General features: G+C 33.0%; 1 protein-coding gene across 1 annotated transcript in view; it reads right to left on the reverse strand.

Annotated features, from left to right (window-relative positions):
- Positions 1 to 17,299, reverse strand: part of WDPCP (WD repeat containing planar cell polarity effector) — a 266,206-nt gene that overhangs the window by 172,753 nt on the left and 76,154 nt on the right. Inside the window, exons 10-11 of the mRNA XM_051975375.1 lie at positions 7,516 to 7,704; positions 3,689 to 3,812 (exon numbers count right to left, since the gene is read on the reverse strand). Of these exons, the coding sequence (XP_051831335.1) occupies positions 3,689 to 3,812; positions 7,516 to 7,704 (313 nt within the window). The remainder of the gene's footprint in view (positions 1 to 3,688; positions 3,813 to 7,515; positions 7,705 to 17,299) is intronic.

Below are 17,299 nucleotides of genomic sequence, written 5' to 3' on the forward strand. Positions count from 1 at the left end.
AATTAAATGAGTTGCTCTTAAGTGTCCAAAATAGGATACAAACATATCTTCCTGACTTAAAGTCCAGCCCTCTATTCACTAAGCCATGTTGTTTCTATGTTTGAATATACATTCGTTAGATCAAGTATTTCAGCCTTTATAGGGAAAGAATAAATACGACTATTTCATTTGATTTGGCCTAAAATGCATTAAAGTGGATGAATTTTTAAAACATGGTAATAAAAATATAACAAACAGATACAATGGTTTTTAACAATTTAAAAATTGAATTAAAAAATTCACAAAAACCTTAGACCTGAGTTGAATCATAAAACCTTTATGATATTTGTTGAAAGGTGTGGAGCAATAGCTTGAGGCTATTGCGTTTAAGGATATAGAACTGGTCAGTATTAACTTTGGCTAGAGAAACCAGGATCCAGAAAGCATAAAATCTTGCCTAAACTTGCATGGGAAGATAGTGGCTGAGAATTAAGATTTCTTGGACCTGTGTGGAGATTGGTAAGGCACAGTCTTCTGAGAATAAAGTTCAAAGTACTGGGAATTGTGATTTGCATATTTTCTAGAGTAAAGATTAGAAACCAGGAAAATCAAAGAAACTCCCCCCTACCCAATTTAAACTCTCTATACCTAAGTTTAAGAAACATGAACTCCATGCCAACATTTTTGGTGCTGCTAGAGAAGATTGTTGCCTCAAACTAACATTAAAAGTCTTCATACTAGCTCTCACCTGAATATTTAGATATTTTCATATTTCCATATTAAAGTAATAAGCAAACAAGTGAAAATAGAGGAGAGAATGCTATCCTCCTAATTCACTCAAGTAAAAAGGTTCTTGGTCTGTTCCTTTCCCCTAAGCAGAGGACAAACTTGGCAGCAGTTGAAACAAAAAAAGTCTCTGACTTAGCAGTCTCTTTTAATTTTCTCTGTATTTAATCCTTTTTTTTTCATAATTATGTGTAGCTTACCATCAGAAGAACTAATAAAAATCATTATAACTGCAGCAATAGTAAAATATGGAAAAGGAAACAAACAAACAAAAAAAAAATCCAGTATACCTGAGGGGTGAAAAGTACAATTACAGAAACAACCACATGGAAAAACTAGTCTTAAAAATTTAATACTAACAACGACATAGCTACTCATAGAATGCTATACTAAAAGCACTACTACATTAGAGAAAATAAATTAATACTCCCAAAGTCCCCTGTTTGCAGAGTATGTAAAGTTGAATATCATGAGGCCACAGAAGCAGGCTGTTTGTGAGATGAGCCACAAATAACTTAACCTTTTTTTTTTTTTTTTTTTTTTTTTTTTTTTTTTACCATTTATTTTTTAATCAGGTTCTCTAGGAGGGAGTAAAGTAAAATTGATCAAGAAAGATGAAAAATAAAAGAGCATCCATTTCTGTGGGGAACAAAATGTTGGGTATCTACAGGTAGTTCTTGTTTTCTTTCCTTCCTTCGTCTATTACCCAATACCTTCTCCATTTTGGAAAATTCAACTAAATCATAATTCTGAATAACTGAGGTAATGAATCTCAAACAGATTTTCACAACTACCTAAATCAAAATAAAAATATAAGTCCTGTATATTATTGGCACTTTCTTATTTGCATAGATACCTGACTCATTCAATATGAAGTCACTTGGAATACAACAATATCAAGTCATTCAAAAAAGATATTCAATCGGGACAGAAACAGCTACACCTAAAGAAAGAACACTGGGAAATGAATATAAACTGCTTGCATTTTTGTTTTTCTTCCCGGGTTATTTATACCTTCTGAATCCAATTCTCTCTGTGCAACAAGAGAACTGTTCAGTTTTGCACACAAATATTGTATCTAGGATATACTGTAACCTATTTAACATGCAAAGGACTGCTTGCCATTTTGGGGAGGGGGTGGAGGGAGGGAGGGGAAAAATCACAGAAGCGAGTGCAAGGGATAATGCTGTAAAAAATTACCCTGGCATGGGTTCTGTCAATAAAAAGTTATTTAAAAAAAAGATATTCAATTGAAGACCAAATTCTATCAAAATATTAACACTTCAGAACCTTTAAGGATATTTTTTTCAGTCTTTATCACTAATCAGAGTTAAAAGCATCACATAGAAAATAAATAGAAGCCTAATTATTGATAATGAAAAAACAACAGTATTTTTTCCTACATATATTGGTTTAGAGTTCCAAGGTATTTGAATAAATAATAAGCCAATTTAAATCTTCTTGAATCTTTTTTTCCCCCTTTGGCGAAGCAGAGGGAAAAGAGGGAGAGATTAAAGGATGAGTAGGTGGACTTACAGCAGAAACTGTCATTCATTCTCTTCTTTACTAGGTGAAAGTTTTCAGTAATCATTTTGCATAGAGGATATAAAGTAAAAATGAAAATCCATATTTATACAGTGTTTTAAAGTTTACAAGTCACTTTTTTCATACTACCTTTCTGGGAGGTAGGCAATATGAAAGTATTAATATCTCCATTTTACAGGTAAGGAAACAGACTGCAGAAGGTTAAATAATTTATCCCTGATTACTCAGCTTGTAAATATCTGAAAATATCTGAATCGGTGTCCTGAGTCCAAGTCTAGCACCCTACCATACACTATTAAGTGATAAAATTATTTTGGATTTTCATGCATGTTCTTTTCTCCCAATAGAACAAACATTTCTTGAAGACAGGAGCTATTTCAGTTTTTGTTTTGCATTTCCAAGGTTTTACATTTCATAAACACTTAATAGAATGCATGTTCAATGAAATTGAATGGAATTGGGAGTCAAGAGATCCTGGTGCTATCACTGTCTTGCTATAGTCACTTAATTTTTCTGTGCCTCAGTTTGTTAACTAGTGAAATCATGGTCATCATTCTTAGCACATAGATTCACTGGAAAAAAAAGATTAAAGATGTGAAGTTGATTTGAAAAAATAAAAAGTACTATTTTAAAAGATACAATAATAATTATTATCTAGGTGTGAAATTATCATTTTGAAATAGCTCCTTTTTGATGTATAACATTGAAAATTATTTCACTTTACATGTAGCATAATATCTTGATTATTTATGGATTGGTTTCTTTGGCCTTATTGCTTACATTATTTAATTCTTTGTCAAAAGATTGAATGAGGTAAAAGAATGTATAACTTTACTCGTTTCCTAATTATTGTAAGTAGATATAATAAGGTTATATGACATGACCCCAAGAGACATAGCCATTCCATAATAATAATTCTGAAAGGGAGGGGAGCCAATGATTTATATTTTAGAGATTTCTAGTTAAAAGTATTCTTGGCTGACAAGCTACTTATTTGCATTTCGTGTATTCCTTTAAAACTCTCAAGTTTCCTTTGTGCTAGAAATACAACCTAAGTTAAATTAAAAATTGACCACACTGGTGATCATTCTTTTCCCAAAAGAAAAGAGAAATGGTGACATATTAAAAGGTAGCAGTGAGGGAAGGGCCCTCTATAGTGCTCCTTTATAATGCTTAAAAAGAAAACAAGAACCAATTAAGTAAATGATGACTGGGGAAGGCAGGTGCTTTTTCTTCCTAACGTGGACTGATATAAAGAAAAAGAAAAAGAAAATAAAACAGATAATGATATTCAAGAATATTTTAATTAAGACATATGATCAATGAACTATGCAATTAATTTTGAAACTAATCAAAGTGAAAACTGTCAATCGATCACCTGAGCAAGTGGTGGAAGAACCTCCTTGCGTATTTGCTGATTGGGCTTCTATATTCCAATATAGTTGTATCGGAGAGGGGTCTTGTTGGAGCATAGAAGGATCCAAGGCTTGCCTCAAGCTGTGCTGTGGAGTTCAAACAGAGACAGCACTGAGACAAGGGAAGCTGCTTCAATTACAAGCGAGCACTCATGTTTGCAGTCAGTCAGGTTTTGCCGACTTAGATGAAATATGAGCTTGTTGCAGGAAAGATGAAATTAAAATATGACAGCTGGTACAAAAACAAACCTGTGTATAAACTTTCACTTAAGGCTAAGCTGACAATGACTCTGATCAACAAAAAGCTGTCAAAAGTGAAGAAATCCATAATGAACCAACCGCTCACCGCAAATGGGTAATTAAAACAGTGACTCATCAAAGTAACACAGTTTGAACAAGTTTTTCCAGTAAAATCAACTCACAAACTTGACATTTGCTCTCTTTAACCAAAGGGAAGAAAAATTCCCTTTCCTGACAGGGGAGTGGAATCGGTACACTGTGCACTAATGTTGAAGTGAACAAATGAATACAAGTATTAGGAACGGTACCACAATTATGTGTAGACAGAGTAGGTGTAGACATATGGTTTACACAGTGTGATTTCAAGAGCATCAAGTCCTGCCCGTTTGACCTGTTGGCAAAAACCTGAAATGCAGCTAAAAATGTCTATTCTTTTAGTCTATGGTTCCCGACTCTCTTAAAATATTAACATCCTCTCGATTTGTATTTTAAGGCTGCTATCAGTCATTTTTATATTTTAGTGTGAATGAAGCTTCTGTGGACAGATTTTTATGGATGTTGGAAAAGTTCCACTAGATTATAAGCTTAGTGAGGGCAGGGACTATCTTTTACTTTGTTTTACATCCATGGTGCTTAATAGCGTGCTTGGCACATAATAGGTACTTAATAAATATTTATTGAATTGAATTGAATTTGAAGTCAAGTTAGTAGTAGATGGCAGGAGGGATTGAGAGTGAAGAACTGAAAGGTCAGTCACTATATCTCAGAAAAAGGTAAAAGCTATGATTTTTTTCCATGAATTAGAATGATTCATGTTAGCATTTAGTGGAAATTTAGGCAAAATTATGATGTTTTTGAGTTGGTCAGATCTGAAAACATTGCTAAGTACCTAGTCAGACTGTTAGTAAATTAAATATCTCATTATCTTACTTTTAGAATGTAAAATAAGCTGAATTTGAAGGGTATTTTCTTTCAAAGCAGCAGTCAATTTAGATTAAAATGGAATATCACAATGCTGTTGCAAAAACAAGCTGGATCCTCTTTCCATTGCTTGTTTGTTTGACAGTATTTTTTGTGCCTCTGAAATGTTCTAACCTACAAGGAATACAAGGAACTATCAGCACAGTTATAGATTCATTAGATAGCCCAGCTTGATACTGAAGGCAGAAAGGAAGATCTCAAAGATAACTATAACATTATTATAAATAAAAGGGCTCACTGGGGTTCCTTAATAAAAGGAAAACATTACCATGGCAAATTGGTTAGATATGGAATAAATCTTGGCTGAAAAGAATTCTGAATTTTTTAGACATGGGAAAATACCTCACAAAAACAAACCAGCAACATAACTACCTCCTTATATGTATATGTTTTCTATTTTCCAGTTTCATGAAGTCTTATATTTTTAATATATCCTTATATTGCATATTAGTAAATGCTCCTGAAATTTATATTCAAGGACTAGTTATTCTTTGTTCTCCCTCCTGAAGGCTAATCCTTGCTCCTCCAACTAAATTTGGGGCCTGGCTTTGAAAGGCCCATATAATAGCAAAGGTCTTTTGGAGCTTCACTACTCAAAGGTAAAAATCTGATCCTAGAGTGTGCCCACCTGCTGATATCAGAAATATTATATTCATAACTAGCAGTAAAGTGGAAGGGAAAGAGCCCTGAGTTCAAAGCCCAGGACTGGCACTTAATGACTGATTGACAAATCCCTTAATCTCTCAGATCCTTAGTATTTTTATCTGTAAAATTAAGGGGTTGGACAAGAAGAACTCAAAGGTGCCTACCAGCTTTTATTAGCTATGTGAGCTTGAGCAAGTTATTTAAACTAAGCCTCTGCTTTCTCTTCTCTCACACAGGGAAAACAGTCCCAACACTACCTACCTCACAGGGTGGTTTTGAGGAAAGCTTTGTCTAACTATGTGGAACCATGTAAACGAGAACTATTATTCATTAGCCGCTAACATATTCTTTTTAAGTGGAGAGAAATATTGGAAGTAGTCCGAACTGGTTGGATTATTGCCACAGAGCCAAGTTGAGCAAATGCCCACCGTGTAGACTAGCCAGTGCAATGGGTTGTTGCCATTGTCTTTTGGATTTCTAAAATTATTACAATTAAAGCCACCTTTGTGACAGCAGACAAATGCCCCTTCACCCTTCCTAGGTGGTCCAGCCTTGCGATATGAGTGGAAAATGGAACAATAAGAGCCAAAGTTGTGAGAGTATCTAGAAACATTCTATGATTATATGGAGACAATTCCCTTGTGATAGGAAGAGCACCAGATTTGGAGGCAGAGAACTAGCTATCCTACTTAAAACTTGCATCAATTGTGGTAAATCACTTCCCTTCTCCTGGTCTCAAATGACTCACCTGATTATTACAAAAGCAGTCTTTTTATTTTTTAAAATTGCAACTATGTTCTTGACATTAATTTAATAGATCAACAACAAAGGAGGAATCATATGGTGGAAAGCATCTTAGACTTGGAGTCAGAAAAAAATGGATTGAAATCCTGAATTTTCTTTGTGGATGGAGTACCAACCTTGAGTCATGCGGACTTGAATTTAAATCTGTCTTCAAACACTTGACATTTACTAGTTTGTGTGACTTTAGGTAAATCACCTAACCTCAATTGCTGATATATAAATATATATCCTTATACACACACACACACACACACACACACACACACACACACACACACATATAATAGCATTTATATAGTACTTTGAGGTTTGTAAAAAGATTTACAATATTATCTAATTATTTAATCTTCACAATAATCCTAGGAGGAAGATACTATTACTATCCCAATTTTATAAATGAAGAAACTAAAGCAGCTACAGGCTAAGTGACATGTCCACGGTCACACAGCTGGGAAAAGACTGAGGCTAGATTTAAATTTACATCTTTCAAAACCTGTTCCACAACTCTTATCATCCATTGTGCTACTAAGGTATATTGGATGTCTGCTCTTCATCTCTAAAATGAAGAAGCTGGTTTAGATAATCTCTAAGACTTCAGCTAGTTCTAAATCTATGATTCTAGGATCATATTATGGTGGAAAGACTATAGAACAAAAAAATCAGATGAGCTGTTTTTGCAGCTATACAATATTTAATAAATATCTTAACCTCAATGAGCTTTAGAATTGTTTGCTTTACTTACTGGTTTTTATGAGAATCAAAATAAAAATAACTGATTAAAATTATGTCTATATGTCTATATCTGTTTATATGAAAAATTACAGATAGAGATACAAACAAGATTATTATGTTATAACTGTTAAATTTCATATAAACCTAAAATTTAAGCAGCAAAAAGTTGAGAGTTTCACAACTAGAAGCAAAACAAGAGAAATATTATGGGGGCATTTGGGTGGTACAGTAGATAGATTCCACCAAGCTGGAATCAGTAGAACCTAAATCTTGATTGCTTCCAAAAAAACCCAACAGCAACAACAATAACACTCCCCAAACCAACAACAAAAAAGGAAATAGGATGAAAATTGTTTATACGATGCATTAATTAAAGTTTCACTCTAACCTTCTCTCTCTGGTGTTAGCCGTTGTCTAAGAAGGTGGTTTACAATAGCACTCATGCTTATATAACACTGATGGCCCATAGTATTCCAGTTCATGCTGCTTAGAACATTTATTGCTTCATGGATCTCATCGTAACGAATATATTGATGGATAAGATCTGTAAGGCTCAACTGTCCTTTCGTGAAGATTCCTGCAACAGAAAAATTTAAAACCAGGTATAGCAAAAAGTAGGAAATAATGACAGTCAATGCATTTTTAAAAACTTGGCCAATTTACTACTAAAAGTGTTTTACTTTATGGACTAAGATAGCTGCTATTTTCCATAAAGAAAAACATTTTATTCTAGCAATTTAGCAATCATTTCCATGTCTTCAAAGCAATATAGCTAACCAATTAATGGCTATAAATAAAAGGTAATCTAATAAATATTAGAATATCATATGTAGTAATGATGATCTCACAGAGTTAATTATCTTAATTTATTAATAGGTATTCCCAATCAAAATTTCTTTCTAAATTCTTGGGGATAAAAACCTCCACAACATCTAATTATTATAATACTTATTGTTTTTTTTAATTAGCATTAGGGATAATATTGTTCCAAAGTCATGAAATTTTCAATATGATATCTATTTTGATAGACATCATGGTTATATTTTGCCATAAAAGAATTTGGAACAAAGTATATGCTTTTGTTTATCATCTCAAACATATGGAAATTTATTTTAATTCCCATGAAGAAGTATGAGAAACCATCTTAAAGAAACCAATATAGATGTATAGTTAACTGATAAACCAACTTAAAATCAAAGAAGGAAAAGGAATGGTATTTGTGCTGGATAGGGGAGGAACAGAAAAAAATTGACTCATTTGGTTTCTGTTTTTCTGCTGAGGAGCATTATTTTTGAACTGGAAAGAACAAAACAAAAATATCTGAAAACTAAGATAAATAAGGCAATAGTAAGAATATCAACAATAGTGTTCAAATTAAGTGGGATAAAATAAAATAATTTAATGTTTTGCCTTATATAATTAACTTTGTAATTTTTATGTCTTTAAAATCTTTTAATATGCATCATCTCTTTTAATTCTAATCACCTGTTTTATATAATTCAGCACTGAGTTAACAAAATATTTACAAATTTTAATACATCATGAAACCATATTTTTATCATATTAGACAGTAAGCATATTTTTAAAAACAGTCCATTTTTCACAAATCTTCGGAGATTTTAATCAAGCAAATTTCAAGAGCAATGACATATATTTATCTCAATCTTGAATAACTTTCTCAATATTTCATGACTTGTTACGTGGCATAAAGCATTCAACCTCCTTTTTAGAATTTCTATAATTTCATGACAATTCTACTTTCTCAGCATATCATACATCCATCAGACTCATTAATATCTCCAAGTCCACTAGAAATAAAAGAAAAACTGCCAAAATTTTTTTGGGTGAGTGTTTTAAAGTTTAATGAAGATATTCATATATTATATGTACTTCTGAACTTCTGACAGTGGTTTTAATATAACCTTGAGTAAAAAAAAATATGTTTCCTCAGTAAAAATGACCATGTCTCAATCTTTGGTACTGTAACCTTTGTATTATCTTGATTATAAGTTCTTGTTTCTTGAAAATAGTGGTTAGTATATCCTTTTATATGGGGGGGAAAACTGGTCTTTTCACTGTTCTTCCAATTTCAAACCTAATTGTAAAGAAGTCATTAACAATTACACCATCTGTCTTTCCTTCTGATGATCTTTGCTTGCTTTGGAGAGCTCGATTAGGCAGTTTTGCAATAACACTTTGTCAGTTTTAAATTCATTTGAACTTTTCAATTGCACTTTACTTTGTATTTTGTACAGATATGATTTCATTGTGGGCTTGAATAATCCTTAAAACTCTTGTCTTCAACACCAATAGCTGTTGCAACATCTCTTACAGTTATAAGAGATAACTAGCATTCTTCCTTGAAGTATATCTATTCTTAAAAACCAACATAAGAAAGCAATTTAAAATGTAATTGTATCATAATCCCTATTACTCAATTGACAGAGAACTAATTAAATATAGGAAAAGAAAATAAATACAGTTTCATCTGGTTAAAGTTAGATACTCTGTGTCAACCTAGTGTTAGTAGAGGCACATACATAACTATTCACAAAATAGAACCATGTCAAAATTACTACTTGTCCCAAGTAATTCAGACATGATACTATCTACTCTCTGAAGAATCCTTGATAATCTCAAGCCTAAACTATATACCAGGTTATAGGAAAAAATACTGGTAATATGATTATCAAGATGCTATCAGTATTTTGCAAAAGACCATGAAAAATGAAAGAAATGCCACAGGTGGGTTTTTTAAACATTTCAGTTATTTGATGTTCAGTCATTTAAATCATATTTGACTTTTCTTTGTTACCTTACTAGGGATTTTCTTGGCAAAGAAATTGCAGTGATTTGCCATTTCTTTTTCCAGCTCATTTTACTTATGAGGAAACTGAGGCAAACAGAGTTAAGTGACTTAGCCAGGGTCACACAGCTACCAGCTTTGAACTTAGGAAAAAGAATCTTCCTGACTCTAGGTCTAGCATTCTATTTACTGTGCCAATGAATAAGCCCGAGTTTTAATGGTAGGGACTATTTTTGTTTTTGTCTCTGTATTCTCAGCAACTAGCACAATTTTCTTTACATTGCACAAACTTAATAAATATTTCTTGAACTAAATTGAACTAATGGGGTTCAAATAAAAGAGGTTTCTTACATTTAGTTTGGATCTTCCATTTTCTATTATAGTAGTCCTTCAGGGGCTTTTCCCAAAAGGCCTATTTTTCTTCAAATTTCACAAGGCATTTTGCTTACATATCACTTTTTCCATTCAACTGAGATATATTTTATAACATTTGCAAAACATGTCACCAATAAATAACACATCAAACAGCAATGATGCCAACAAGGAAGAAAAAAGGGATCGGCTGAAAGAGGCTGATATAGATACACAGGAAACTCATTAGCAAACACAGTTGTTTTTTTTTTTTTAAGACATGGAAAGTGCTCCAAAGAAAAACTACAAACTATTAACTAAATGAGAGACAACTATACATGGCTAATAGTTAATAAAATAAACAAACATTAAAACACATAACACTGAGCTTTCACCTCACACTTATCAAATTGGCAAAAATGAACTTTAAAAGTCTGACATTGTGGATAAATTAGAGAAACAAGGAAAAAAAATCACTTGTTAGATTAATGGATGGGAAAAAGTCCATGACAAAACAAGTGATAGAAAAGATCACAGAAGGTAAAATGAACACTTGATTATCTAAAATTAGAAAGTTTTTGCACAAACAAAACCAATGAGGCTAAATTTAAAAAAGAAGAAAGTAAATGGGAAAAATCTTTGTAGCAAGTTACTCTGACTCCTTGTCCCCCATTTAAAAAAGGGGTTTTATATTTGATCTTGGAGGCAACATGGAGCCACAGGATCTTTTTGTCTAGAGAGGATATATGATCATGGTCAACTTAAGAATATCATTTTGACAATCTAAATATAGGATAAACAGAAATAAAGAGAGACTTGTGGCAGGAAGATTAACTCACAGACTATTATGATAATTTAGATGTGAGATGATGAGGAATAATTCCTGTCAAGGTAGTGATTCTACAAAAAGAGAGAAGGGGGCAAATGGAAGAGATGTTATGAAGGTAAAATCAACAGGTTTGGCAACAGATTGGATATGGGGAATGAGAGGGAGGAGTCAAGGATAATACCTAGGTTGCAAATGTGAGTGACAGGAAAAATAGTGATGCTCTTAATAGTGATAAGGAAGTTAGGAAGAAGGGAGAGTCTGAGGGAAACAATAGTAAGTTCAGTTTTTGATGTGTTGAGTTTAAGATGTCTATAGGACACCCAACTGGAAATGTCCAATTAGCATTTGGAGATATGAGATTAGATGTAAGTAGAGAAGAATAAATAAGTAGATCTGAGAGTCATCAACACAGAAATGAAAACAAAATCCATAGGATGATGACATCAACAAGTTAAACAGTATTAGGAGTGAAGAGAAGAGAACCAAGGACAGAGCTTCATGAGACACTCACAATTAACAAAACTTGGATGAATATATAGTAAGTAGATTGAGAAGTAATAGAAAGCTAGGAAGAAAACAAGAAGAAAATATTTCATGAAAATCTAAAAGGAAGGGATTATCAAGGAGGAAGTGATTAATAGTATTAAGGTGGCATAGAGACCAAGAAGGATGAAAATTAAGAAAAGTCCATTAATTTTGGTAATTAAGAGATCATTAGTAAGTAAGAGATCATCAGTTAAATGATGAGGTGGAAAATCAGATTGTAGATAGTTAAGAAGACAGTGAAAGGAAATGAAGTGGAGGTACCTATTGAAGATAGCATTTTCAAGGAGTTTGACCACAAAAGAGAGGATCATATGGGATGATAGCTGGTATGGATGTATGGATCAAGTGAAGGGTTTTTGATGATGAAGGAACATGGGAATATTTGTAGGTTGTAGGGAAGCATCCAATAGACAGTGAGATGGAAGATAAGCAAGAGAATAGGGATGATAATAGCAATCTGCTGGGGAAGATGAGATGGAATGCTATCAACTTATGTGCATAGAGGAGTTTGCTCTGGCAAAGAGAAGGGTATCTCATTATGTGAGATAAGTGGAAAGAAAGGATTAGTGGCAAAAGGTGTATGGATGAAATGAAATGAAGATGAAAGGAAAAGAAATAGCTTTCAGCAAATAGCCTCATTATTTTTCCCAGTAAAATACGAAGCAAGCTTCTTAGCTAAGAAGGTGCTGAGAGGGGAAACCTGGGAAGTTTGGGGAGGGATGAAGAGGTTTGAAAGAGCCATTATGTTGAGTGGGATTGGGAATAAATTTAGTTGTTATTCAATCATTCAGTCATGTCTGATTCTTTGTGACTAGAGGACCACAACATACTATATCCCTCTGTCCTCCACTCTCAAAATCCATCCAGGTTCATGTTCATTGTTTCCATGATACTATCTATTCATCTCATCTTCTACTATCACCTTTTCCTTTTGCTTTCAAACTTGCCCTTCATTAGAATCTTTATGAATAAGTCCTGTCTTCTCATGTGACCAGAAGTATGTTAAGTTTTGGCTTCAGTATATATATCCTTCCAATGAATAGTCAGTTAATTTCTTTTAATATTGTTTGACTTGATCTCCTTGCTGTCCATGAAACTTTCAATTCTCCAGCACCACTTCCATGTTCATGAATCCTGAAATTCTTCAGCATCACAATTCAAAAGTGTGCTCAATTTTCCTTATAATGCAACTCTTACAGCCAAACATTACTTTTAGAATGATACAGATTTGACTATATGGACTTTTGTCAGCAAGGTGATGTCTCTGCTTTTTAGTATGCTATTCAGATTTGCCATAGCTTTCTTTCCCAGGAGCAAGAATCTTTTAATTTCATGACTGTAGTCACCATCTGCAATGATCTTTGAGCCCAAGAATATAAAATCTGACACTGCTTCAATTTCTTCTCCCTCTGTTTGCCAGGAAGTAAAAGGAACAGATGCCATGATCTTCTTTTTGTTAATATTAAGCTTCAAGCCAGCTTTTACACTCTCATCTTTCACCCTCATCAAGAGGCTTCTTAATTCTTCTTCACCTTCTGCCATCAGATTGGTATCATCTGCATATCTGAAATTGTTGATATTTCTCCTGGCACCCTCAATTCTGGCTTTGATTCATTCAACCTGGCATTTCATATGAATACATTATTGTTGTTGTTGTTGAGTTCTTTCAGTCATGTCCGACTCTTTTGTGATCCCATTTGGAATTATCCTGGCAAGGATACTGGAGGGGTTTGTCATTTCCTTTTCTAGCACATTTTATAGATGAGGAAACTGAGGCCACAGGGATAATGACTAGACCAGAGTCACACAACTAGTAAATGTCTGAGGCCAGATTTGAATTCATGAATGAATAAATTAGATGTAAAAGGATTGATTTGTGGTAGTGAGGACTCAGAAGATATATAACATAAATTTGCAATAGATTCAATCCACGTGATTTTATTATTTTCTCCATCTTTATTCATCAACACATTGTAGGAGCAAAGGCAGAACATGGTAGAAATGATCAAAGGCTGGATATTGGTATGGCAAGATTGGTTATATAGTAAATGTAAGGAAGCCAAGGGGAAAGAAATAAGCTTTTACACAGATCTACTATGTGCCAGGCACTGTGCTATGTGCTTTTTACAAATAATATCTCATTTGATCCTCACAAAAACCTGGGAGGTAGGTGCGATTATTAATCACCATTTTATAGTAGAGGAAACTGAAGCAATCAGAAGTTGAATGACTTGTCTAGGATCACATAGCAAATATTCGGGAATAGATTTAAACTCGGATATTTCTGATTCCAGACCCAGAACTCTGCCACTCAACACAGCAATGTTGAGTTGAACTTGGATAAAGATAAACAAAAGAGGAGAGTATAGCTAATGTGGGGGTGACAGTCTAGGAAAGAAGTGAGGGGTCAAGATTAGAGAATTTCAGGGTACATGAATATGGAACTGCTGCATTGGTGAATAATGGCAAGATCAAGAGAGCACAGTGTGGGGAGAGGGATAGCTTTAACATGAGATATTGTGGTAGGGGTTGAAACAGATAGAAATAAGCAATCAGGAACTGGTATACAGGGAACAGGGCTAGAATGATGACCACCAGGAGTTTAGAATCATGGGAATGAGGAGGGTTTGACTGAGGAATGGTTTTTAAGGGATGGGTTTAGCTAGATTGTCCATTGTGATTGACTTCAAGGTAGAATCTTATATCATATGTATAAATTTTATATATGTATATGTATATATATATATATATATATGTGTGTGTGTGTATATATATATATGATGGATGCTGATATTCTGTGGCTGTCTCATATACCTATAATTCAGCATAAATACAAATTCTTGTAAGGATCTCTCCCTTTTAATTTCAAACTTATTGGAATCCATGTGACTCAAGGTGACCCTAATTTTGTTAAAATATCATATATATATATATATATATATATATATATCCTCTCTAGCAATGATGCCACCAATTAATACTTTGATAGAGAAAAATCAATGAATTAGCTGCTCCTTGATCTTGCCTTATACTCTTCCTCTTCCAGGCATTTACAAAGATCTCCAATGCCTAGAATGCCCTCCTCATGCAATCTGTTGTAGCTATTATGTTCTTCAATGTCCAGGTCAATTGCTACCTTCTCCATGAAGTTTCTCCCCACTCCCACTGAGCAATTTTATCTTCAAATTATTCTCAAATTCATAGCATTTTGTCTACATCATTCATTCCCTCATATTTATTTGTGCCCAGTTTCTTTCTTTTCAGTTGATTCTAAATTTCTTAGTGGGTGGAATATACTATATTGCATCTTTGTATCTTAGAACCTAGCATAGTGTCTTTATAAGGACCAGAATTTAAGAATACTTTGAAGGACCAAGTTTCATCAACTGTTTACAGAGTGCACACTTATTTTTATTCATAAGGCAAAGAAAAAGTGAGGATGAATTTTTAAAATTTCAAAGTAAAGCTATAATATTTGTTTGTATTTAAAGTATATTAAATATAGATAGAAATTATAGTAAAATTATTATAAAAATTAATTCATTAATTCATGCATCTAATTGTTTCATTGTTAATACACATTTACCATATATGTATTAACAATGAAACAATTAGATACATAAATTGTTATTTACTATATATAGTACTGGATCATTTGCTAATCTTTATACATGATACTCCATCATCACCCTTTTTGGTTTTGGACAAGCTCTACACTATTCACAGAATGTTCTTCCTTCTCACCTCTATTATATACTCCCTATCTCTCTTCAAAGTTGATCTCAAAACCAACCTCTTAGCAGAAGACTCTTCCAAGTTCCCAGTTATGCATGTTCTCATTTTCCTTCAGTTACTTTGCATTTACTTTCTGCATGTACCTTACAATTTTGGCAATTGTATATCTCTTGTCCTCCATTAGCCCTCTTGCCAGTAGAAAATTCCTTTACCAATACAGATTAACAACTGTTCTGCAGTTTATTATCTTAGAGTTGCCTGGGAGCATTGACAGAATAAATCATTTGCCCAAGAAAACTAGTATGTCTCAGAACCTGATTTGAACTCAAAACTTCCTGAATCTAAATCTGGCTTTCAATTCATTGCAGCTAAATTGGGTGGCACATAATAGTTCTTTATTGAATTGAACTGAAGTTGAAAAAATAATGAAATATCATATGATAAATACTGCCTATAAAAACAAATTACAAAAGAAATTGTTCTTTTTACTAATGCATTGTGGATGAAGTTGTAAACTGACTCAATCATTATGTAGAACACTTTGGAACTACATCCAGGAATTTATAACAGCTATTCTCTGGTGGCAAAAAATTGAAAATTGAGGGGATGCCCATCAGTTGAGGATATAAATCTTGAAGTAGCTAAGATGAAGAAGATATAATTAGAGCTGAACTTGTCCTTATCTAGACCTCTCAGGCTAGTATTAAATCCCAGGAGCAAAAAACTGTTTGTTCTAAAAGTTTGTTATTTAATTCAATTATTTGAACTCTTAGCCCTTTTCTAACCCAGCTACTCTTAAGTAAAATGCAGTTCATATAACTGGGCTGTTGTTTTTATGATATCATCTTTTATAAGTGACAAAGTACACTTAGATAGCTCTCATCAAAGGGTGCTCCCTTAAATAGTACACAATACAGCACATTCATGCTTCTCCTATGTTTTTCTTTTCCAATTCTTTTTAGAAATTATCCATGGATGTCTACCGAGGATTCTATAGTTTTCTTCCAGGAAAGTTAATTATATGTAGTTATGAATGCCATATTTCTTTTAAGCTTCTTTTTGCTTTAAGATAAATTTCATCATCATAACCAGGAGACACATTAAAAACAACTAAACCTCAAAGGAGGTTGTTACAGAATGATGGATTGAAAGAAAATAAAATTTTAAATACCTGTCTAAATTTTTACTTACAAATCAGTTATGCTAATAAGGAGAACTTAAAAATTACATTTATAGATAACTTAAAACTTTATTTTTTTTGTATCTACCCGCAATCACATAAAGAACTTAGTATTTGCTATTATGCAGTGTTTTGAAGACAGAACTAAATGTGGCTTTGTGATACAATGTGATTTTTTGTTTCTTTTCTTTTATCATTTCATCTAAGCATCTCTCTATATTTCAGTTCTCTCCACACCATTAATGTCATATCTAGCCAAAAATTTTTCTTTAAAATTTTTATAGCATTTTTCTGTGATCTTTCCTTTATTCTTGATCTTCAATTTATCTGTTTTCATGTTATATCCTTCCTAGTGAATAGTAAGCTTCTTGAAGGTAGCCTCTGTTTTTCACAGTTGTGACTCTTGTATTTAGCATATTTTAGTACTTAAATGTTTATTGAGTTGCATTAATGTATAAAACAAAAATTCTGAAAAGAAGACTAATTTCAATAGAATAGTAAGAATTATAGAAAATGGGATACAACTGGTTTTTCCAGGACTATTTGATGCTTTTCAATTTGTTGCTAAAGGAATATAATAACTTAAAACTTTAGAAAACTCATTTCAGTCTTTTCATTATATCTACTATTGTCTCTTAATCTCTTATCTGCTCTATGTCCTTAGTAAATAATTCAAAACCAGGAGGGATAGTTTATATACTGAAAAAAAAAAAACAACCTAAGAT

This window comes from Antechinus flavipes, chromosome 2 (assembly GCF_016432865.1).
Source record: "Antechinus flavipes isolate AdamAnt ecotype Samford, QLD, Australia chromosome 2, AdamAnt_v2, whole genome shotgun sequence".
Lineage (NCBI taxonomy): Eukaryota > Metazoa > Chordata > Mammalia > Dasyuromorphia > Dasyuridae > Antechinus > Antechinus flavipes.